Below are 25,031 nucleotides of genomic sequence, written 5' to 3' on the forward strand. Positions count from 1 at the left end.
TCGAGGGAAGGGGACGACTACAAATATTTTCCTCTCGTTCACAAGGGTCAAGCCGCCTCGACCTCGGAAGAGTGTGAGCTGCTTTGAGATTCGTGGTGGTTCCAGTAAGCTTTTACGTATATCGGTTTTTCAGTTTTACATCGACCATTTCCAGCCCTTGCTGCTCGTATAAGTCTTTCTTCTTTCTTGTACTCTTGTATTCTTGTAGTAGTATATTTTTCAAGCTAATATATTTGTATTATTTATCAAGTACTAGTTGAATGCTCAAATGTTGTTACGGATTTATATATACGATGTATGCCTATTTTCACATCAATAATATATCTTTATTATGCAACACTATTTTGGACGTCATTTTCTCATACAAATTTTGTTTGGACCGTGCTTTGGCTCGTTGGATTCGTATAGACGTGTGATACAATAACATGGTCTTGGATATTTGTTCTCTTATTATGGAAAACATCACTTTATTCGTCTTTCATATGGCTAAGTCTCATGCTTGTAACTTCTCCATATTTCCTCATCTTGGCTCCTTTCACCGTGCTTTATTCATAAATGTCGAGAACTATATGCAAGCACCAAAGATAAGATAAAGTAGTACAAACCTAATAAAACTACTAGTTGTGCAAAGCTCTCATGAAAATGAAAATAATTAAGTAATCATGTATACATAATAATTGATAGATAGAGTATGTGATGAGCGAAAATTCAATTTGGCTCTTGGGTGCATATGCTCCCCCGATAAAAAAATCATATTTCTAGTTGTCCAAAAAAATCCAACAAAATATTTCACCTGCACATCTCTTGACAATCTATGTGTGGTCATATAGTTTCATAAAAAATAATTATTTTCTAGTCGATGTAAAAAAAATACAAAACATGTCTCACAAAAACTTTTTTTATCACCAAATTTTTGGTGTTTTCACATAGCCCAAATGTCACGTCGATTTTTCATGGAAAGACTTTGTGCGCGCGTAGCATATGAAGATGTACACGTAAATTTTTCGTTTGGATTTTTTAGCATTTCAAAATATATCAAAGATGCATTTCAAAAAAAGGAAGCATATGCATCCAAGAGTCAAAATGCACTCATCATTTTACGCTAGCAAGTCATACTCTGGGTGAATGGTGAACTATATAATTTTCCAAAAAGAATCTCCGTGACACATTTAGAGCATCTCTAACAGATTTGGAAAATGTCTCTCAACAAATGACCTTGACCTACTTAGTGATATAATTTTTTTTATATCTTGATGTATATTTTGGGGCCAAGTGATTCAAATATGCATCACCAATGTGGTGATGATGTATATCTCATTTGGTCACACACAAAGTGTCACATCTGAAACTTTTTCCTCCCGCGTTGCGGATTGCGGCCTTTCATCGCTAGCAATCCATCGCCACCTGTCACCATCGAGGCCATGGATACCTCTAACGTGACGAGTGCCACCCCTCCCGCCCATCCTGGCCGATTCCGTGCCTCTGCTGGAATACAGCGGCGACGAAGGCGCACTTGAGTGTTCTTCTATGGCAGGAAGATGACGGCATCGAAGGCACGCTTGATGGTGAGGCGGCGGTTCCCGCGACGAGGTGGATGCTACGTCGTGTGCGCACCGACCGCTCCCCGCAAGCAGCAAACCATAGCCTCTCGTGTGTTCAATCAGTCTATTCGAGGTGAAGGTGGGGGTAGCAGTGGAAGCAGATGAGGAAGGGCGATGGAAGGAGAGGCGAGGAGCAAGCGTCTGATCGGAGCGGCGAGGACAGAGTTCGAAAGGGATGCAATGAGGGCGAACACACACATAGGGTGGTCATGGCCATGGGGCCACCAGTCGCACGCCAACTTGGCCCGTGCGTGCCCTTGATTTGGTACTTGTAGTACTCTGATCGTTTTGGAGACTAAGCTCCAACCGGAAACGGCAAGATTCTTAGCCTCCCATCGATTTTTTTAAAAGCCACCAGTCACACGCCAACTTGGCCCGTGCACTACTAGGAATAAGCTTATAGCCAGACTTATTACCGCCGGCAAGTCCGCTTCGAAATAGCCGGTGGTAATTTACCGCCGGCAAGCTCGTTTGGAGTCGCCAGGGATATGCCCATTACCGCCGGCGAGTTAGGACTGAAACCGCCGGGGGTAAGTTGGACCGAGAGCACCCGGATGGGCCTCCCCTTACCGCCGGCGTTTTGGTCTAGGAGATGCCGGTGCTAATCTAATTACCGCAGGCAAAATTTATTCGCATGCGACGGGGATAAGTGGGATCCTGTACGTAAGTCACTTGGGCCAAAATTACGACCGGCGCGTCTGTGATTCATTTTCGCCGGGGGTAAAAGAGACCATGACCCAGGGGAAAAGGAGATCACGAGTCCATCCAACCGACCGAGTCACTCCCTCTCCTTCGGTCGTAGACGCTGCCGCTCCTCCCCCTCTCTTCCTCCTCGCCATGACCCACGACCTCTCTCCCTCCCTCCCGATCTGATCTCCTTTTCCCCCTGGGTAAGCCACCGCACTCTCTCCCTCCCTCCCGATCCGTCCGTCCGCGACCTGCGTTGACTCGACCCGCTTCCGCTTCTACCAGGAGGCCAGCCACATCGGCCGCCTCGCCACCGCCGGCGCCGACCTCGACCTCGACACCGTCACCACCATGGAGGTAACCCCGCCCACCCTCCTCCCGCTCCCCTCCGCCCGGATCCGGCCCTCCGCAAGGAGACGGCCCCAGCCCGGCCGCCGGCGACCTCGCCACAGCAGCACATGTACCCCGGCTCCCCTCGAGCTCCTCCGCCAATCCCTCCACACCGCAGCACATGTACCCTCACGGCAGCTCCTACACGAACCCCTTGAATCAACGGCAATCGTTCTCTGCTTCTAAATCAGTGGCCTCCACTGCGTATTTTATTCCAGTTTGTAGCACTTGGTAATTGCCTGATTCAGTATACCCGATGGTACACAAGTAGAGTTCAGCTAGCCATAGTCTGATTCACTTTGCCCAAATCTGAAACTAGCTACACTAGCAGTACTGCAGTCTAGCAAAACTGAGATATTAATGGATTAAAAAGCACTCCTAATGAGTACTTTTTTGTGTAAGATAATTTAGGACTAGACGTTGTCTTGATTTAATATTTAGAAAGAAGGAGTATTTCTCAATTACAAACTATTGGCCCTACTGGTCTTAGTGTGGGGTAAGAATATTAGCATTCACCACCTAATCATGTTTTTTCGTGTAGACTATTCTTGGAATGCATTGTGCTTTTGTCCTGGACTACTGCTTTCTTAATATTTATGAACATGCTTTTGAATAAATTATAGGCGATCTTAATGTTGCAAACACAAGATGAAAGATACTTCTAGACCTTTTTCTTATATAGAGAATCTATTATGGTGCTGTTAAACTACTTTACTTGCTGTTGTTATAAATGTTTTGTGCAAAGTTGTTGATTTGGTTTGCAGGAGGAGGCGAGGGGGGTGGGGAAGCTGCGGCACTGGAGGCTGGCCAACCTTATTGGCTACTGCTACAACGGCGACGAGCGGCTGCTTGTCGCCGAGTTCATGCCCAACGATACCCTCGCCAAGCACCTGTTCCACTGTGAGTCCCCCAACTAGCTAGCCCTGAGCTGGGAGTAACTAGTTACCCCTGTTCTAGTGATGATTCTACACAACTTAGAAACCTTACCAACTAGCTAGCCCCGAGCAGAGTCTCTAGTTAGCCCGTGTCATTTGATGATTCTACGCAACTTAGTAATATCTTGCTTTAGTGGATTTCGATGATTGATGTGGTGAGCAACAGAGCAAGTGCGCAATTTGCACAAACTGGTTCCGTCTGCACTACTCTATTCTCACTGCAGTTACTTGCGGCATTTTAATGCCCAAATTAAGCCACTGATAGCTGAGAAGCTGAATCGATCTTCTCTTGGCTTGTTACATGTGCGTGTATGCTTCTACTTGAGCTGTGCTGCAGCGAGGCTTATGCGAATGTCGGCAAATCAGCAAGTCTCCATTTTGTTTCTTGTTTTATTACTACTACTGCATTTTGGATCCTGGATCGGACAAGTGCTCTAGCTTCTAACTACTCTAGTCGCTTGGTTCTGAATCGGTTTCCCGTATATGCAAAATGAGCCTTAGGTTCCCGTATATGCAAAATGAGCCTTTGATGTAGTATAGCTTCGTTAAGATATTCGTGCATATGCATTTTGGAGTTAGAACCTAGATACTGTAATAATTTGCTTGACTCAAATGCCAACTGTTTCCATTTTCCGTTGTTTAAGCTCAAGAATGCTCTTTTTGATGCAATTTTCACTAGTCTTATGTTTCCAATTCCTTTCTGCCATGTTCTTGCAAAAAACTAACAAAGAGCATGTGAATTGGTGCTGGTTAATCATTCTAATCAAAGTTGCATCAACAGGACTCTTCTTGCTGGTTATTTGGAGGTCGGAGAGTCTGCAGCAGAGGGAGCCTCTAGGGAAACTTTGGAAGAAGCTTGTGCAGATGTAGAGATAGTCTCTCCTTTTGCTCAGTTGGGCATTCCACTGATTGTGCGTTGTAATATAATACGTGTTTTGTTTAAATAAAATAAAGTGACAACTTGGCCTTTACGTTGACTGTGTGGACCTGCTGTTTTTTTTTAATCCTATACAAACTTACCGCTGGCGAATTGGCCTGTGTGCCAGGGGTAGTTCAAGGTAGTGCTGGCGAATAGGCTAGGCGCCAGGGGTAAAGAATACCGCCGGCGAATACAATAAAGTGCCGGGGATAACATCACGTTACCGCTGGCGAAACGGAAGGTGCCGGCGGTAACCACTTACCACCGGCGAGGTGATCGCCGGCGAATGCGAAGGCGCCGGCGGTAGGTCTTTATGGTGCGCCAGCGGTAAGCTTATTTCTAGTAGTGGTGCGTGCCCTTTCTATTTTTATTTTTGACCTTAGCCATGTGTGACCTTGATTTGGTACTTGTAGTACTCGAATCGTTTTGACTAAGCTTCAACCGGAAACTCCAAGATTCTTAGCCTCCCATAGATTTTTTTTTTAAATATACACATGTAAGTGGACATCATTTATCTAATCTTGAAATTTAAGTTTAAGTTGTTAAATTTAAAGTTTTAGTTGTTGAATTCAAAGTTTGATGTGCCGAATAAGAAGAATTTGTGGTGCTAGATGATCTATTTTACATCACGTGTTGCAACAACGATGATGTAAAATACATCATATGTGTTACATATACGCTAATTTTAATGTAAATTTCTGACAATGTGGTATATATATCTTATGCTTTTAGGATGTAACGTCGACTGTTTTTACCTGACCTGCTGAGGCAACCATGATGTAAAATACACCATATGTTATGCACAGACATTTTCATGATGTAAATTTCGGGCAATGTGATGCATATATTATGCTCTCAAGATGTAACATCGACTATTTTTTATGGAAAATTCGGCGGCCTTTCATTGCTCAACAATGTTCAAAGAGATACACAAACCCTCTGACTTGGACGAAGGATATCTTATGTGATCCAAGGTATACCCAGGATGAGCGAGCAAAGATTATAACAGTGATGTATAATATCTGGACTTCCAGGAATAATATTACTCATGGAGAGGTGGGGTATAACCCGACAAAATCAATGGAGTTTATATCCGAGACATTGAGTCTTTTGGAGATGCCAAAGAAAACTCCGACTAAGGAAGCTCGGCGGGCTAGTCAATGGAGTAGACCGATCCGGGGTTTTGTGAAGCCGAACCCGGATGGGGCGATACGGGAGGAAGATGGCAGGGCAGCCACGGGAGCAGCTTGCCGGGGACAATGTGTCCTTCCGTGGAGCGATAGCCAGGGTGTATGATGGGGTTTTGGATGCCCCGATCGTTGAAGCTTTAGCTTTCCGGGACGCATGTGCTTATGCAATTCAGAAGGGTTTTGATAGAGTGGTGCTGAGCACAGACTGTCAAGTTTTGTTGAAGCATTGGGGAGAAAGGAATAGTCAGAGATCTATGATTAGACCTATTTTAGATGAGATTAGTGAGATGAAGAGCGCCTTTTCTTCTTTTCATTTTATGTATGAGGGTCGCGAAGCTAACCAAGTGGCTCATTGTTGTGCTAAATTTGCTGCTATCAATGGTGAGCCAAACACTTGGGATGCTGAGTCACCGCCTTGGTTAGTTCACAGCCTTCGGGCTGATTGTAATAGTGTGTAACTGGTGGCTGCAAGTTTTTGACGCACTCTTTTCCTTACCAGGGTACCGAAGGGGACTGGAAGGTTTTTAATGAGGCGGCTTGCTAGCTTGATATATATATATTGCTTTCAAAAAAAAAAACCCTCAAGTGGTTGAAGGAGCCACATCTTACGGATCAATGCTACCAGAGACACCACTACGAGCCAACTTATTAGTTAACGGTATAATGGAACCAGTATGGCCTCCTCACAGCGATTTGAGATTCCTGGCCGTCCAATCGGCACATCTGACGGACAAGATGGTCATTACCAATCCGAACGGGCTGCTCGTTCGCGAACCTGTGTGCCTTCCCGTTAAAAAGGCTTTCATGTCTTTCTATTGGCCCATTTTCGTTCTAGGGCTGCTACTCCCGAAATTAAGTTACGTACTAGCACAAAACTTGGGCCCCAAAACGGTTTATGGCCTATGCATTTGGGCTTCAATTATACCGGTTGTAGGGAAAAAAATCCTCTTTCCCCTACGACTGGGACTCCTCTTCTCCTCCGTCCCGAAATCGTCCTCCGCCTGCACCTCTGTTCTTCGTCCGCCTTCGACGCGTGCCTCTGTTCTTCCTCCGCCCGCGCCGCCTGCTACCAGATCAGGATGAACTGCAAAGCACGTACGATGGTGACGATCTTGCGCTTTTATTTCAGACACAAATGTCAGTATTTTCGGTCTGATTTTAGGCGGATTTCTAGATTAAAGCGTTCAGCAAATATGTTTCTCCTCCGCCTTCGAGGACGGCCAACCTTGACTCCCGTTCAGGCCGCTCAGTGGGCTTCGTTCAACGGAATCGGCAAAAAGGCACCAGGCCCATCCGGATCGGAAGATCGATTCTCCTTCCACACGGGTTAATTGTATCTCCTACCGCCGTAACCATGGATTGATGACGCTGGTACCGCCGTACTCATGGATTGATGACGCTGGTAATTTCGACCCATTCTTCAATCCTGTAATGATGCTCCGTCCTTTGATTATGACGATTAATCCGAGCGTTACTTTCACTTCTCCCTTCTCTCCCATATAAATATGTGGACACAGCGAACGTCTTTCCTCACTACACCCATCTCACATTGGACATCTCATTAGTCATCCGACATGCTGGTTGCTTAGGTACGGCTTTTCTGCTTTCCTGCAATCATAATGTTCTTCATACATGGTTACAGTATAGCGAAAATTACGTGCCTACATGACATATTCTTGCTTGCTTTCTTCTTCCAGGGATTGTCGTCGTTGTATTTTCCAGATTATTATTCACGGATTCGTCTGACCAGTGTGACCTTCATTATTATTTCACAATGGTTGCTGGACAGGTAAATTTGCTGATGCATTCTTTAGAAATTATTTGTTGTTCATTTCACCATTTGAACTAGCTTCATGCTGTGTTCTACTGCATAATTTCCAAAATTTATCAAATATTTCCGTCTAAAGACATCCTTCTAAGCACCCGACCTAGCTTTTCTTCTCAGTGTAACCCTGCATATATCACAGGATATGCCTGTAGAAAAAAATGACAAAGCATTCTCGAGCACGAACCCAATTGAACGATGTCGTCCAACCACGTTTTTTTGCGGCTCAAGTAGTTCTGGGCCCCAAAGTAAGAGGGCAAGGATTAATGAACCAATTGCTATGTACAGTCCCATTTTGCCCATAAAAAGAAGTACGTTTGTTCAACTCTACATACGCTTTTTTTAAAGATTTTGTTTTTCCTATCTTAGTCTTAATGGTTCCATTGCAGGTTTTGGCCCTGTTTGTTTAAGCTTCTACTTCTGCTTTTGAAGCTTTTGGGATCAAAAAGCGGATAGGTCAAACAAACAGCAAGAATTACAAAAGCACTTCTCTGAAGCGCGGCAGCGAAATACACTACGAGCGCCGAAGCTGGTCAGGACCTGCTTCCCGAGCTTTCCCCGCTTCCCGAATGGTAAATGACCCGACTGTCCCAACACTTCATATTATTTACGCAAGAACTGCCATCCCATATAACTGCGGCCTGCCCTCCCAAAGCCAACCCGGCCCGACACCCGTGCTCATTTCCCCCCTCCTCCTATCCCGTTTCCATGGCAGGTAGAGTTAGGTTTCCCCTTCTCGGCCGCCGCTGTCGTTCATGGCCGCCTTGGCCGCCAGCAACCGCCGCCTCCATCCCAGCACTCGTCGTCCTCTCCGTTCTCGTCCTTCTGAAGCTCGCCGTCGTCGCCGTCCCCGGCCGTCGTCGTCGCCAACAACAGCCGCCGCCGTCTCAGCACTCCTCCACCTCTCCATTCCCGGCCTCCTGCAGCTCGCCGCCGTCGCCGTTCACGGCCTCCGTGGTCGCCAGCAACCGCCACCGTCCCAGCACTACTCCTCTTCATTCCCGTCTTCCCGATCTGGTCGCCGTCGGCTGCCCGCTGGATCGAGCACATCTCCGGCAGGAGGACCTCGTCCTCGTCCGCACCACTGGTAGGACAAGCTCGTCCCAGTCGCAGTTCTCTGGACGCCGCCACGAGCCAGGCCTACCGACTGTCGTCCCTGTGAGCATCGCCGGTCGTCGGAAGCAGGAGCTCGTCCCCGTCCTCACAACCGAGAGGAGGAGCTCGTCCCCATCATCTCCGTCCAGCAGCGTCATTCGTGGTCGGGATCCCCTGTGCGGCTGTGCCTGATTTCCCATTGTTGTATTGGATCTCCGTAAGCCGCCGGCCGCTAGATCTTCCGATCTGAGATCTTCTGTCCCTGTCTTGGATCTCCACAAGTCACATGCAGCCAGATCTTCTCCATGAATTCATACTTTGATATAACTTGTGCACTTCTGTAGGATGTGCGGATGTGTCAGGACCCAAGCAGCTAACTGACGAGGTGTTCATGGTTAACTGATGAACTGTCAATTTGCTTTACAGCACGATTTCTGAACCTTTCCCAAGGATGGGCATATCAGGACGTTTGATTGGTCACGACCTCGTGAAGGCAAAATACAAATATGTTTGCTATGCATAAAAGAATATTTCAGTATACAAAGTTCGTAATGGTTAGTTTGTTAAAAACAAATTTAGTTTAGAAATAATTTTAGGTATTTTTGCGCCATCTCGGTCCTCCTCCAAGCTCGACCTGTCCATGTCTGCATCATCTTCTCCATTTTGAGTTGATGTATGCATCATCTTATCCATTTTTAGTTGATGAAACATGTCTTGTAATATAAATGTCACGGACACTCTTTGAATATATGTGATGTTTTATATTTACTAGCAAAAGTGCCCGTGCGTTGCACCGGGGGAGAGAAGCATATTTACGATGGCATGTATTTAATGCTTACATGTCATGCTCCACGATTAGGCGCGCTCCCGCTACCACTCCCTTCTTTGCCTACCGCCATAGCTAGGCCACCGACCACTCTCACCATACGTCCCCCTCTAATGTACCCTCTCTAGTCACCCTACTAAGATCTCAATGGAGGTGTATCCCTATGGCAACATAACCTATGGAGCAAGTCGCCAAGAATGGTGCGCAAGTTGCTTCTGTACATGTCACTCGAAGGAGAAGATTATTATCGGGCCTGCTTGACGGCAGTAGGCAACACCTACTCTTCACCATCCATTTGTTCGGCGCTAGGCCAAATAAGCTTTCATCTTTGCGGTCGTCTGGCCGCTCAGTTGCTGAGCAAGGTTGCATGGCTTGAGCAAACCCCATCATCTCTTGTGCTATCGCCACCGTCGCAACAACTGGAATTTTGCTTAGTGATTTTTTTCCTCAAATTTAAATAGAATTCTGATAAGCCGTTGCGTAAATCGCAGTAAAATAGTTTTCATGAATAAATTATATCACAGGTTGCATCAGATTAAAAATACAGAAATCACATTGATACATGCTTCTAGATATTGAAATACCTAGCAAAATCACTTAGTTATAGCAAAACCTGTAAGCTTGACATAAACCTATATTGCAAAATCATAACCATACTTCAGATTGATAAGCTTCACAGTTCTTGAGCAGAGATCTGGAGATATAGGCAAACTTCATTGAATCATTAAAACTGTCATACTGAATCAACAAAGCATTTGCTTTATTGGATTTCTAGAACACACATACAGTACCTAGCATATGCGGATGGATCCTAGAGACGTAGACCAATCTCTAAAAAAATAGCTCACATATCCGCAAAATAAAATTAATCGCATACACAATGCCCTTTCTTTTCATAAGGGTAATAGAACGGGCTTCAAAATAAAAGTAAATTGTCTCACAATCTTGTTCAACCACAATGGAATGAAATATCCATATATATTAGAACAGTAAAAGTTTTTAGTTTGTACATATGAGGTAGTTGGTTCCCTGCACACCGTCAGCATTTTTGATCTGACAAATATGTATAACCACCTGTTTTATGCTGCCAGAAGTATCGGCCTAACAAAAAAAGTCCGAGCTGTAGTGACATGATTCATTATAGACTCCATCAGATTCTCTTTAAAAAAGACTTCATTAGATCAAATACGCCGAAAAAAAATCTGATTTGGCTTTTCTTTTTAGAGAATCTGTCTATGTATTTGTAGCTCATGCCCATAACCAGACTGACCCACAACCTTCTCTTGGCCCAGGTAGCAACCTGCCAGGGCTCCATTGCTCGCGCCGGGATCTCTCTCCCAAATTAGTCTGATCCATTCAGTCCTTATGCCACCAGCGTGCAATTTCCTCTTTTATTCTGCTTTCCCCAAATTCTGGAGATCCTTTCCTTCGTTCAATTCACTCCTTTAATCGGTCCCTCTGCCTCCCATGAGCAGAGTTGCAAGCTGTGCAGAGGTCCTTTCAGCTCCCGTGATGGCACGATCGACTTGTTTCCTTTCATGTGAGCATCTTTGATCACTCCGTCTCGCTGTCCTTCATCAGCTTGTTGACATCCAAAAAACCTGCGTATATAAATCGGTGAGATTCTGTGTAACAAAGCGAGGTGGGACTAATTAAGCCACTTTTTACGTACCCATTGGCGCTAGTTCAATTGGATACGATTGTACTGGTGCGGAGCTGGCTAGCCCAGCAGAGCATCTACAGGCCCATCTTGACTCGATATGTACAAACTGAATGAATTGCAGGTATACAGTGCATCTAAGACCCATTTATACCGATCGTGAATGAAACACCGTGGCTGTACGAAGCGATGGGGGAAAAGAAACGATAGGATACGTCTGTTGAATCAGATCTTGCTCTCGCGTTATTTCCTATTAATATTGCAGGTATCATGTAGTGTTGTAAATAAATCCTTTACCTACAATTCACTGCCTTCAAGAACCTTCTACTTAGAGGAGTATCAGTGTTCTATTACTATGAAGTTGCAAAGATGAGACTGAATCAAGTTGTTGCTCTGACCTTAGTACCACTTACGCACATGAACTGCTCAAATATTTAGCACTTATTAAGGGCAGGTCAAAGCTTCAAGTTGGACTGCAGGTCTACGTCAGAGGAGAGAATGAAAAACACGGGTGCAAGCAGCGCCGTATGACTCCCTGAAACCAGCTGCTTCATCCAAAACGGACTGAAAAATATATCGAACCATGGGTGTATCTTCATGTTGTCATTTTGCCTACATACAAACATAGCTGAAATATTTCTTTATCAATATCAGTAGTGTTAACCAGTACAAATATGCATCGTTCTGCTGCTAGTTAGTACGGAGTATCATCTCTCGGCCTATGGGTGCATCAGCAGCACAACAGATCTGTGCACGCATAAACACAAAGGCTGGTTGTATCATTTTCCAATCAAACCAACACCCATTGATGAATCACCTGTTTCATTCACTAATTGGACAGTGTCAGGAAGATGAAACCGTGGCGTACGTTTCTTGGTCATCGAGGGATTGATTTTGCACACACATAATTTTCGGAGCCGGTCACCCCTGCACACCTCTGCTACCGGCAGTCCGGCACTCCCCTCCCCGTATTCCTCTTCTACCGGACTCCTCCCATCCCCAGCGTAGCCGACCAAGATCCCATCACCATCGTGGCCGGCCAGGATCCCCTTCAACACCTCCCCATCTGGTTTCCTCCCACCTGCAGCTGGAGGAGGAGTTTGCGGAGTGGCGTGCCCGAGCAGGCGGTTGCGGCACCCCTGCTCCCCCGGCCTTCAACCCGCGGCCCTCCCCGGCGGGACGAGTTGCACCTGCAGCTGGAGGAGGAGCGAGCGGGGGACGCGCCTCGATCTCCGGCCAGAGGCAGAGGAGCACCTAAGGTTGGAGGAGGAGGGCGTGGGGACGCACCTCCATCTGTCCCGACCGAGCTCGGAGGAGGAAAAAGGAAAAACTAAACGAACCGGTAACGTGGCACTTTGGTGTATTATACGATTTGGTGGGAGGGCAAAACGGTCCAAAAAAAAAAACGTTGACGAAAATTTTGGCAGAAACCTTAGCTCCTTTATTATTAGGTATAGATATAGATTAGTTATAGCAAAATTGCCCGTGCGTTGCATCGGGTTAGATTAAAACTAAAACACTACAGATTACACTTCTCTGTTATACACATAATCAAATATCGATGATAATGGTCATGTTATCTCCTATTTAGGGCATGTACAACACGTTGGCGCTCTAGCAATCTTTTTTCTCCCATCGCGTGATTTCCGTGGACTTCGGGTGCTATAGGTGGACACTACTTCCCTGCAGCAGAATTTGTATATATCTCGGTTAAATTAAACGAACTTGCTGGGACAAATTAAACCATCCACAACTATCAATGTTCCTATTGGAAGAGCAATAACACACAAATTTTGTCATAATACCCAATAAAAATTACTCTGCTCCATAATCTATGACATTCTGAACAGTTAAAATTAAGTACTGTTGCTACCAAAATGGATTACCTAAAGTGCGACCAAGTATCATCTATACCATTCGGGTTTTTTTTTTTTTTTTTTTTTTTTTGCGGGGAATCTATACCATTCGTTTGAACACCAGAGGTAAAAAAGCAAAACCATAGAAGTGATTTGTTTGGCCTGCTGCGAACACTCGATCGTTAGCCAGTAGCTAGTATACTTTGGTGGTGTTGCCGTGTTAGGTTAGTTCACAAAACGTAAACATCCCATGACAAGGAAACATCACAGCTACTGAATTCGATGGTTACATCTGAAGAAAACGAGTCTAATACACTGGTCCAAGAAAAAAAGGATGGAAGCTGTCCGTGATTGTGGTTCTTGCTATAGTACGGCAACGCAGCGCAGAGCCTGACATCCGGTGCTGCAGGTGAAATCCGAGTGCAAAGAAGCAACTCTGCCCTGTCCGCACCTAACCGGCGCCATTGCAGTCCACGGTGACCAAGTACGACGGCACGGAGCGGATGCAGCAGTGGATCTCCGCGAGCAAGATACGGATGACGGCAGCCGTGGAGACGACCGCGAGTGTGTGCCGGTAGTCATGGTTCGCCTTTTGTATTGCAGGTTAATTAGTACTGGGTGAAATCGCGGAGACTTCGATTTGAACCAGATGGCGCGGGGAGGTATAAGATATGATCATAGATCTTCTCCACGCAACTTGTACTCTGCTTTCGGGTCGCCCATCCTCATCGCGGAGCCGCCGCCGTGGAGGAGGTCGAGCCCCAGGATGCGGCGAGCTTGGTCAACGGAGCTTTGCCAACCTATATACCCCCGTATTCGTGGTAAGAGCCGCCATGCGCGCCACTGCCGGGAGCACCTCGCAGCTCCACATCGGATTGGTTGCTTGAGGGGAAAGTGTTCAAGGCCTCATGGGAAGGGGATCGCTCGGGAGCTGGCACGGCAAGGGGATAGGTCGGGAGGAGACCAGATTCAGCAGACGGCGGACGGCGGAATAAGACTGAAACGAACCGGTACGATGGCAATACACAGTAATATGAAAATCGGTGGGAGGGTAAAACGGTCCAAAAAAAAGTTGGACGAAAATTTTGGCAGAAACCTTAGCTCCTTTATTATTAGGTATAGAGTATGAACAAATCTCGGAAAACAGTCACAATTAGTTGATTCGCGTCAAATCAGTATTTATATATCTTGTTCAGCATTTAGGGGTATTTCAGAGATTTCATCCTTCATAACAGCTACAACAGCCATTAACAGCACTTCTGCCAAACATCAAATCTCAGCTTCTCACAGCTGCTTTCCCATAACTGCTATACTCATCGACTAAATTCACTACTTCTCAAAAAACTGCTGTCCAAACAAACAGACCCTTTGTCTTCAAACTAACTTACTGTTATTTGTTTCAGGGATTGGCCCTCTCAGTTGTTTGGGATTTTTATTTAGTAACTGCTGACACAGAGTGTTTGACCTTCATTTTTGACGATGGTTGATGTACATGTACTCTCGTTTATGCAGATTTAGCTCTTATTACTCATCTGCTGTTAACCTTTCTTATCATTTTATTTACATGGCCATCACATTTCTGTTAGAGGGTATTAGTACTACTACAGAAAAGTGCCATATGCCTTGCTACTTGTTCTTTTCCAGAAAGAATGGCAAGCTGAAGAAGTTGGATGCTATGCGGAAGAAACATACACAATCTTTGCACCTCCTGAGCAGCCTAGAAAGGTGGAGTCATCTTTTTCCACTTTGGTAATACCATTTTTCATCAGTTCATGAGTTGTAATGGTGTTTAGCATTACTCTATTTGAACTCTTATGTTTTTTTCGAGCTGTTCATCCTACACTCTTATAATACCTTGTTATATTTTCCAAGATAAGTGTAGTTCGTACCATCTTACTTTAATTCGTAGGAAACAACATCCATAGGCCATAGGTTTCTTATGTACTCATGTACCGTGTGTGTATGGAGACAGTTAGAAAATTTCCTTTTTGCAAGTTTCTACATATTCTTGGAGATACAAATTTTCAATTTTTGCACATTGATCTCTTGGATTTCTAGCTCCAATTGTTAGGTTTTAACATTCTATATTTAATTTGTGGACCATTCTTTCCCTTTTATTTGGGTTCTTTAGTAAAAAAAATGTAGATTTCCTGCTTGTGTTATTTGGTAATGACTTCTAGATCAGTAAGATAATTACCTCATCCTATCCCTTTGTCTAAAGTTGCTCGCAACCCCTGACCACCCAGATTGCCCTCTGGTTCCTAGGTACACAGAGAATCATTCACATCTTGCTTAAGGGTTGATGTAAATCCTTATGTAACTCTGCAAGGGTATAATAACCTGATGGAGAATTACAAGCAACATGTGGTCAAGCTACGGGGAAAACAGAAGGTTATTCTTGTGGTGCTGGCCTTTAAGTGTCGATGAGACCTCCCATTGTTGCTCATCGGTGAATGTGGTCATCCAAAGAGACTAAGCTTCATTATGTTCCGTCAGATAAAGAGGGAGACCTTTAAATCTTCTCATGCTTTTGGACTGACTATCGATCAAGGTATAAACTTTTCCTACTCTGCATCCCCATACACCAAATGGTGTCTCATTTTCGATATCTTGCATCTCTTTCGTTCTTGATGCCTTTTTTAGGGGATTTCGTTCTTGATGCCTAAGTTCCCTCTCCTAGCTTGCAAGTATTTTGGTTTCTCCTTCTCTCTTTTATCTCCATCCTGTTCTTTTTATTTCCCAAGGATCATGGCGGTGGTGGCCACGGTGACGGGGAGAAAGATTCTCCCTAAGAGTTCTTCAATTCCTCATCAGCGCTTCACCCAGTGGCCGCTATGTATCTGATCTGTCCGCACCCACTCTTCCCGTATAGATGAGCCACATCGTTCTACCGTTCCGCATCCCCCAGTATGCAAGCGATCCTGGTAAGCTAATTACAGGTAATTTTCTTAATTTTGACTAAAATATTCCCTATGACATAGGCAATCTTATTTTTAACAGATTTTTTTTATTTCTTATTCTCACGTTCAAGAGCTTGCTGGTTAACTCTATGATCTTTGAGAACATGTTTGATCACATCACCTTCGGTAGATCAACATTCGCACATGAATTCAATGGGCTGGAGCACTTGTCCTTGATTTAATTGACCAGGTGGGATTTTGTTGTCAGTTAGTATTTGGTAGGATTGCTGCATGGTATAATTTTTACCGGCTCCAGCTCAATTCTAGATCTTGCAATTCATACAGAGGCCTCGGCTACCACTGGTCCCAAAATTAGAGGTATATCTAAGGTAATGATTCTGGGTATGTGCTTTATAGGATACAAAATCTTGGTACTATCGCCCATGTTCTTCATGCCTGATGTATGGGGGCGATGGCCTTGGCATCAGATTATAATTATAAATATATATGTTGTTTGCTGTAACAAAAATGCAGTGTATTCAGAGACAAATTGTATTGCGGTATGGTTTACCCCTAATGTGTACCATTTCTTTGTTAGCTCTCCGTTGGTAGACATGTATGATTATCTGATCTCTAAACTGTTTCATCTGACTTTCTAATTATATGTGACATATATCAAATGTGCTTTGACAGACATATTATAGAAACTGCAACATCTAAATTCTTTAGAATGTAGTTTTATATCGGTTCAAATCTGATCATACCTTTTTTTTATCTTTTACATAAGAAATCTTTGCCTTGTCCAGCCCACTGAAACATTTGAGTTGATAGTTCATTTTGCCTATGCTTGTGGGGAACATTTTGATCTATTTCACCCGTGAGATATATTAGTCGATAATATGCAATTTAATATGGATGTCTCAGTTGTATCTTAGAAAACTTCTTCTGGGCTTAATATTGTTTCTCACTTCTGTTGTTGGGTTTCCAAGGTGCTCTGGGGATTTGTATACTTATATGGTAAAGCCTCTGAATGTTTTCTTCAATATGTGAACTTTATTGTGCGGGTACGTGTATTTCTTAGTTCCTATAGTTACTGTCATCTATCATGATTTTTTTTTATTTCATACTACCTCATTGTCATGAGGTGGCAGGAAACAGGGTCCTGCTGTTGTGACGTGGCTACAGGAAGGCATCAGAACATAATATGGCCTTTCTTTCACCAAAATAAAGCAAAGCCCCAGTCCAAAAAATGCACCAAAGCAAGTCGCTTTGGTTTGGAGCGAAATTCGTGGATGTGTTGCATTTCATTTTATCATGGTGCGCTACCATGATGTACACCTATCCGCCACAGTGACCACCGAGACGGCTGCAAAAAGACCGTCTCTCGAAGTCTTTAAATGGTGTTGTGTTACCTTTTTTTTCTTTTCCAGATAGCACTACATTTGCATTTTATTGTGTCAAAATAAGGACACATTGTTATAAAAAATTGGACATTGTTTCGAGTTCACATGTACTCCCCCTGAGTGTTTGATTGTAAATGAAATCTGCTAGATGGACAATCCTCTACCTTGGTTAGAATTATAGATTGTTTCAAGCCATTATAATACAAGATCTATGGTAAATTTATGAGATTATGATAGAAGTTACGGCCTTAGGTTGTGTCAGACCATACTAAACATTAACTCCGTGTACCAAGTCACCGAGTTAGTGTGCTTGTTATAGGATATTTGTGATTCATTATTTGTTACGATGTGTCATCTAATGTATCTCTAATTTAGATTGAATAAATATTTTTATAGCTGAGATCTTTTAAAATGACCAGTTAACGTATCTCTAATTTAGACTGAATAAATATTTTTATAGCTGAGATCTTTTCAAATGATCAGTTAGTTACTTTTCGATGGACGGGCGCAGCAACGCGCGCCTTCATGTTCTAGTGAGCTACAAAATTAGAACTTCTACTCTCATTCTAAAAAGAAACACTACAAAACAAGGCCGTCTTCGACTTCATTTCTTGCAGAGCCATGTTGTTGCTTCCAACAAACGGTCTCTCTAGGTTATTGATGACTGCAAGGTAGTGGGAGGCCACCACCATATCTTATATGTGCAGATCCTCCGCTAGAGCGAGAGCCTCTCCATAAGCGATTGCTTCTAGGATCGTGGGATCAAAGATTCCTTGGACAGTCAATATAGAAGCTCCCAAGAAAGAACCATCTGACCCACAACATACTATACTTTCCACTTTTGTCTATCTTGGAAACAACCGCATCGACATTAATTCCTAACCGGGTGGCGGGGGAGTCCACTCCTTCTGATTCGCATAAGAATACTATGAGATTTCTATTTTTCAAAGTATAATCAATTTTTGTGTTAATTAAAATAGTTACCTAGCATATATTTCTAGAAAAATATAGTGCCATATCACATTGTTCTCGTAATGGAGCAGTATATCATATTCTAAACTTGGAGTATGCAGGCTAACACCACATGAGGGAGGCAGAAGCGACAAATAGTATGGTTAGTGTGCAATAGTAAACCAATGAAGCGATTACTTGCTTCTAAGTCTTGCTAATGTTAACAGGTTAACTAATTCTTTGATTAGTTTTAACTGATGCGTGGTATCACATGTCGTAGATGTATCGGGATACTACCGATTCAAGACATGATATCGCATTTCGACAACGTTACCACCTAATTAGGATATCGTTTCAGTCTTGTAAGAACTAATCAACATGGTACCACATGTCTTAGCATTTCGATAACGTTACCACCGCAATGGTACCATATGTCTTAGTATTGTAAGGTGTTAGGATCTATATCACGATACTAACAACCATAAGTAGTTTAGCTTCTCCCAACCGTAAAAACTAATAAACACACCAAAAATTCTCGAACCAGCTTGTACGAGGTGAGACTAGCAAAAGTGCCCGTGCGTTGCACCGGAATAAGCTAAAACTCAACCCCCCTAGCGAATCAAACACGTTCCTCCGTGCCACCATGAACAAAGGTGGTCATGTTTTCTCATTTTCATGAAGAACATGATTAATCCTAAGAAGATGAGCTTGTAAGGCCCTCGCTGCACCGACTTGTAACATCGCTGACTTGTAATGACTTTGTATGTGACCTCTACGTAGATTAAATTTGGCGCATGCTCCATCCCAAATTTTAGAAGTAAATCATCGATCACACCTAGAATTGCAATATAAAATATATTGGAAAAAATGAAATGATATATAGCCCAACATAAGAATTACTAACCACTAACAAATTCTGTAGAAAATAGTACCCTCCATCTATAAAAGGATGTTGAAGATTTATTTATATTCAAACGTATCTATGCACTAAAAAGTATAAGTAAATTCCATAAGTACCATACAAACCAAATTGGTATGCTCCTGGTCCAACACCTGCCGTTGCAATTCTTCTTCTGAAATCTCTTCCTTGTCATATGTGACAGTTCAAGTTCTGTTAAATTTGGCCGCCGTACACTATCGGCCTGATCTTCCATTCACATTATGAGCTTCCGCGGCGAGTTCATCCGAGCGATTCGATGGGATTTTTTTCTTCCTCTTCCTCAAAGTCAGATCTGCAACTTTTCCATCGTGTCAGGCCATGAAATTCTTCTTTTCATTTGCTCTCACCCCTACGTATAGGGAGGCATGGCTCTCTTTGTCGTTGGCCCATATTGTGTGTTGTTGCTTGTTGTTTTTCCACGGTGGATTGTTGCTATTCCAGAAAATAGGTATATAAGTCAGCGGGACTCAGTCTAATTAACCGAGGTGGGACTAATTTTTCTAGGCGCTTACTCTAATTTGGTCTGCCTTCCAACTATCATGAAGCTAGCACCCCATCACATAAGTTGGCTCACGGCTCAAGGGCTCATGGGCTAGGCCGGACTACACCCAACGAGCGAGACACCGCAATGGCGGAATCGTACATGCAAGGCCTTTTAGCCTTCTTTAGCGAAATATTTGGGCTGCTAGACACAAGGCGTCCACCTGCGAGCCAGCATTTATGCGACAGACGGAGCTAAACCATTTTTTAACATAACCGGTGGCAATGCATGTAAATACAACTGGAAAGTAAGGGCAGTTCTAAAACGGACGAAAAAAATGGGGAGAAACCTTACTTTCTTTATTAGTAGGTAGAGATATGATGCGGACTACAAACACACCGTCCGTGGATGGGATGGTGGATGGGTTCAGATACGCAGAGCACAAGATATTTACAGAGGCAGGCCGAGAGTCTCGCACAGGCCCACCCAGCCCGGCCCGGCCCGCGCGCGGGGTGAGTTGCGTGAGGGACTTGCGCTCGGACCAGCAGTCGGCAGCCTGCGATACGTCGGTCACGGAAACCTAGCCCGTCCCGTCCCGTCCCCACACGCACCATCATCAAAAGCAAACCCACCGCCCCCGCACGCCTCCACCCGCCGCCTCGCCCCCGACAGATCTGCTCTCCAAATCCACCCTCGCGAGGCAGCGGCGTCCAATCCAATCCACCCCGATTCGATCTCCGGCCAACCCCCACCCGCCCGCCGCCGCCGCCATGAACCCCTACGCCGACAACCGCTACGCCGACCCCTCCTCCTACCGCGACAGGCGCAGGTAAAGTCCCCCTCAACCTAACCCTAGCTCGCTTCCGCGGTCCGATCCGATCTGACACGAGCTCGTTCCGTCGATTCCTCCCTGCAGCGACCTGGCCGCGGCTCCCGTGATCGCCCCGCAGGTCCCCGTGGGCGCCGCGAACCCCTACGCCGCCCCGTACACGCCCATAGCCGCCGCTTCCGTCGGGGGCAACTTCCCGCGCTATGGCCAGGGCGGCGGCTACGGCGGAGGCATGGGCTACGGCGGCGGGAGAGGCGGCGGCGGTGGCTTCCACGGCGGCGGCGGTAGAGGAGGCGGCAACGGGAGGGACGGGCTAGACTCGATCTCCCTGCAGAAGCCGGATTTCCGGGGCCTTATACCGTTCGAGAAGAGCTTCTACGTCGAGTGCCCCGAGGTGCAGGCCATGTCGGAGACGGACGTGGCGCAGTACCGCCAGCTACGGGATATCACCGTGGAGGGACGGGAGGTGCCCAAGCCTATCCGCTTCTTCCACGAAGCCAACTTCCCAGGTTTGTGGCGTTAAGTCGAATCATCATACTCTAGTCTAGCCGTCTCCACGTTTTGCAGCATGCTTTGGACTGTAATTATAAGCTCTTACCCTATCTGTTTGAACAGATTACTGCATGCAAGCGATAGCCAAGTCTGGATTTGTGGAGCCAACGCCTATTCAAGCTCAGGGCTGGCCCATGGCTTTGAAGGGCAGGGACGTGATTGGCATCGCAGAAACTGGCTCTGGGAAAACATTATCTTACATACTACCTGGGTTGGTTCATGTTGGTGCGCAGCCTCGGCTAGGTTCGTTCCTGTTGCTGTATTGCCTATGCTAAACTCTTAATGCGCGGGAATCATCCTAATGATTTTTTATTGCAAATTATTTAGAACAAGGTGATGGCCCAATTGTCTTGATCCTTGCTCCGACAAGAGAACTGGCTGTCCAAATACAGGCAGAAGCTACAAAATTTGGGTCATACTCCAGAACTAGAAGCACATGTATCTACGGTGGAGCACCTAAGGGACCACAAATACGTGATCTTAGGAGAGGTATTTAGTACTTTTATTCATTCCTTTTTGAGAATTGTGTTACCAAAGCCAACTCTAATTGTATATATGGTGTGTACTCCTAGGAGTGGAAATCGCCATTGCTACACCTGGGCGGCTGATTGATATGCTGGAAGCTGGTCACACAAACCTACGTAGGGTTACGTACCTTGTACTGGATGAGGCAGACCGTATGCTAGATATGGGCTTCGAGCCTCAGATTCGGAAAATATTGGCACAAGTATGTTCTTTTACAACTTTTTTTATCGAATATGATAATTCATTATTATTTCCATGTTTTCTTATGGTGCTACATGCTTTTGTTGTCAATAGATCCGTCCGGACAGGCAAACTTTGTACTGGAGTGCCACGTGGCCAAGGGAAGTTGAATCCTTGGCTAGACAATTTCTTTCAAACCCTTACAAGGTGCACATGATTTCTGCTATTGCCATTATTGTTCATTCATTTTGTGGTTCTGTAATTACGTTAATTTTGTTTGTCCTTCCATATTTTGCTTATATTGCTATGCTATGCAGGTAATGATAGGAACAGCTGAACTTAAAGCTAATCATTCCATACAACAAATTGTTGAAGTTATTTCAGATCATGAAAAGTATCCCAGGTATGTACTACTCACCTTCTGTCGAACACAGTTAGTCAAAATTTAGTTTATTAGCAATTATTACAAAACTGCATTATGTGAATTCATCTATACTTCTTCCTCACAGGCTGAGTAAGCTTTTATCCGATCTAATGGATGGGAGCCGAATCTTGATATTTTTTCAAACGAAAAAGGAATGTGATAAGGTTACTCGACAACTTAGAATGGATGGATGGCCAGCGTTATCTATACATGGTGATAAAGCTCAATCTGAAAGGGACTATGTTCTAGCCGAGTTTAAGAGTGGGAAGAGTCCTATAATGGCTGCCACAGATGTAGCAGCACGTGGGCTTGGTATGGTGACTTGCTTGAATATTAGGATTAGTTTATAGTTCCAAGTGCTCAAGCATGATATGTCGGAGGGCTGTTCAGCTGTTTTTGGTTGAGTGAACTGAACTTGTGGGTTGGTGGTGTATGCAAGGTGCTATCATGTCAGAGGTAGACCCATCTTTCCCTCCGTTTACCTCCCTTGAGCGTAAGCAATTGGCAGTGTTACCAGGGACCACTATCTCCTTTCTTAGTCGTGAACGATTTAGAGACCTGCAGTTTTTCTTTGTCTTTTAAGGGGGATTCATAGTTTTGGATAAGAGGGAGCAAGGGGGTATCTTTTCTTGATCCCATCAATAGTTTTTTTAGATTCGTTTTGCATCTTCATTTTTCCTTGAGCAATAAGTGCAAGGTGCATCTTAATGGTTGTTAACTTGTTAATTTATCCTGCAACTAAGTCTTACACTTGCTTTGTTGCCCTCTTATTTTGGGAGCATTGCTAACCAGTAATTAGTTTGGTAAAATATCATCCTTGCATCATACCATGAACAAGTGCAACAATGCCATGTTTTCCTTGGTTCATCCTTGAGAATTTACGATGCATGGTGCATCTTAATGCCCATCTAATTTCCCCTGCATTTAACTGTCATAGTCGCATCTAATTTGCTATGCAATGTTCTTTTTAGATTTTTAATTAATGTTAATCATGTACAAAATGCTAGTCTATAATTATTGGTTGAAACAATAGAATATGTTCACACTTGTTAAGTTGTACTTCTGCTTTAATGTTAGACAATTTTGTTTAGTAATTCTTTAGTTTTACGGATTTCCCTCTTTCCCTATCTTATTATTCTGCTATTACGTAAGTGCCTTATATATCGGTATCACTGCCAATTGGTCCAAAGATGGTTTGTAGTGTCACCAGTGAAATCCTCATACTGACCTCTGATGAAGCACCTTAAGCATTGCGGCCTGTGTTGGATGGGATTGGAATGAATGACAGATTTTGTTCTGCTTCACATGGATATATTTTGACTCTCATAAGTTGAAGGGATAAATTCGTGCTCAGGTGCACATTGACAGCACCGAAAGGGCCTGAGAGTTTAAGCACCATCAATTCCACATCCAGCAGTGATTGGTACCCAGTTCAGTTCTGCAGCCCCTTCGACGTGTGTTAGATGTAGAAGTTGAAAGTGCAGTCATGTGCAGTGTTCTTTGGATCTTGTCTAAGCCATGTGACACCTTCTGTGGAGATCGACAATGTTGATGCCCCAGTGTGGTCTGCTGTGCTATTCAGGAATCAGGAAAACACATTTATCTTGATTAAGTACTGATCATTGTCCTGTTAATTTTGCAGACGTGAAGGATATAAAGTGTGTGATCAATTTTGATTTCCCAACCACTATCGAGGATTATATTCACAGGATAGGCCGAACTGGCCGTGCTGGTGCAACTGGAATGGCTTTTACGTTCTTCACACACTCAAATGCAAAATATTCGAGGAATCTTGTCAAGATCTTGCGTGAAGCTGGCCAGGTTGTAAATCCAGCTCTAGAATCTATGTCCAAGTCTGCCGGTTCTATGGGAGGAGGTATATATACCAGTCACCCATGTTTAACAAAAGAAGATCGCGGATGTTAGGTTGTTATTTTGGCTTCACCATTGTTAATCTGTGTTTGTTCTGTATTCAGGAAACAATTTCCGGTCAAGGGGGCGTGGCGGGTTTGGTGGTAACCGTTCTGGATCAAATAACATCCCAGTAAGGAGAAGATATTGATGCAAATGAAAGAATGAAGATTACCATTCTGATTTTGCTGAAGACAATCAATGAAGTTTTATCTGTATACTGATAGGTATTTTTTGCGGGAATTTCTTTGAAATCCCACTGCTGCTAGATCGAACAAACTCTATTCTGTTTTGTACCAGGGCTACGGGCTTCTGTTATAGAAATTATAGACATCTGTGAGCAACTATCATATGTATTCAAGTCAATTTTACCTTTAGGAATTGTTTTGGTTGCCTTACTGTTATATGGTATTTTTGTTTTCTTGATTGCACGATGAATAGTGTTGGCACGAATGATGAATTCTGAAAGAGAACAAAAAATCTCAGTAGGCGAAGTGATTGCCTAGTGCTGTCATGTTTCGTTAGCATCTGATGTAGTGGAGCTCATGGCTTGCTAGTTCGATATGTTGGTAGGATGTTGCTTAAGAAGTGTGGTTTTGTTTTGAGCATTTGCTTAAAGCTAGTTCAGATTGTAAGTTCCCGAGAATGGTTTTGACGCATTTGAAGTCTCAGAGGACTGAGAACGTGTTGGTACTGAGCTATGTTAACAGGACTCTCTCTTGTAACTAATATAGTTTTTCTTTTCCTTTTTTGAGACAAGATCAAACTGTGCTACTTGATTTCCCACAAAAGTATCACTACGTTTTCTCCAAAAGAAAATGCGAGTACATGATCTTCATGCCAAACTGTCTGGTTTTTCTCTTCCTCGTCTCCAGCATAGCTGCGGCACAAACACTAGAAAGAATTAGATGATGTTTTTCCAGGGCAGGGCAAAGAGCCACACTTGATGTT

General features: G+C 44.1%; 1 protein-coding gene and 1 long non-coding RNA gene across 2 annotated transcripts; both read left to right on the forward strand.

The window, feature by feature from the left end:
• Positions 1 to 2,391: 2,391 nt before the first annotated feature.
• On the forward strand, positions 2,392 to 4,582 carry LOC124667738. The gene is made up of 3 exons (XR_006991388.1): positions 2,392 to 2,645; positions 3,443 to 3,578; positions 4,395 to 4,582. It is a non-coding gene; the product is annotated as an uncharacterized LOC124667738 (long non-coding RNA).
• Positions 4,583 to 20,308: 15,726 nt separating this feature from the next.
• LOC124661073 (DEAD-box ATP-dependent RNA helicase 30-like) lies at positions 20,309 to 24,457 on the forward strand. Its single transcript, XM_047198935.1, has 10 exons — positions 20,309 to 20,488; positions 20,576 to 20,997; positions 21,104 to 21,283; positions 21,368 to 21,529; positions 21,613 to 21,767; positions 21,860 to 21,952; positions 22,063 to 22,148; positions 22,255 to 22,481; positions 23,812 to 24,045; positions 24,146 to 24,457. Exons 1-10 carry the CDS (start codon positions 20,430 to 20,432, stop codon positions 24,229 to 24,231), a joined length of 1,704 nt encoding a protein of 567 aa, XP_047054891.1. The 5' UTR covers positions 20,309 to 20,429; the 3' UTR covers positions 24,232 to 24,457.
• Positions 24,458 to 25,031: the final 574 nt, after the last annotated feature.

Source organism: Lolium rigidum, chromosome 6 (genome assembly GCF_022539505.1).
Source record: "Lolium rigidum isolate FL_2022 chromosome 6, APGP_CSIRO_Lrig_0.1, whole genome shotgun sequence".
NCBI lineage: Eukaryota > Viridiplantae > Streptophyta > Magnoliopsida > Poales > Poaceae > Lolium > Lolium rigidum.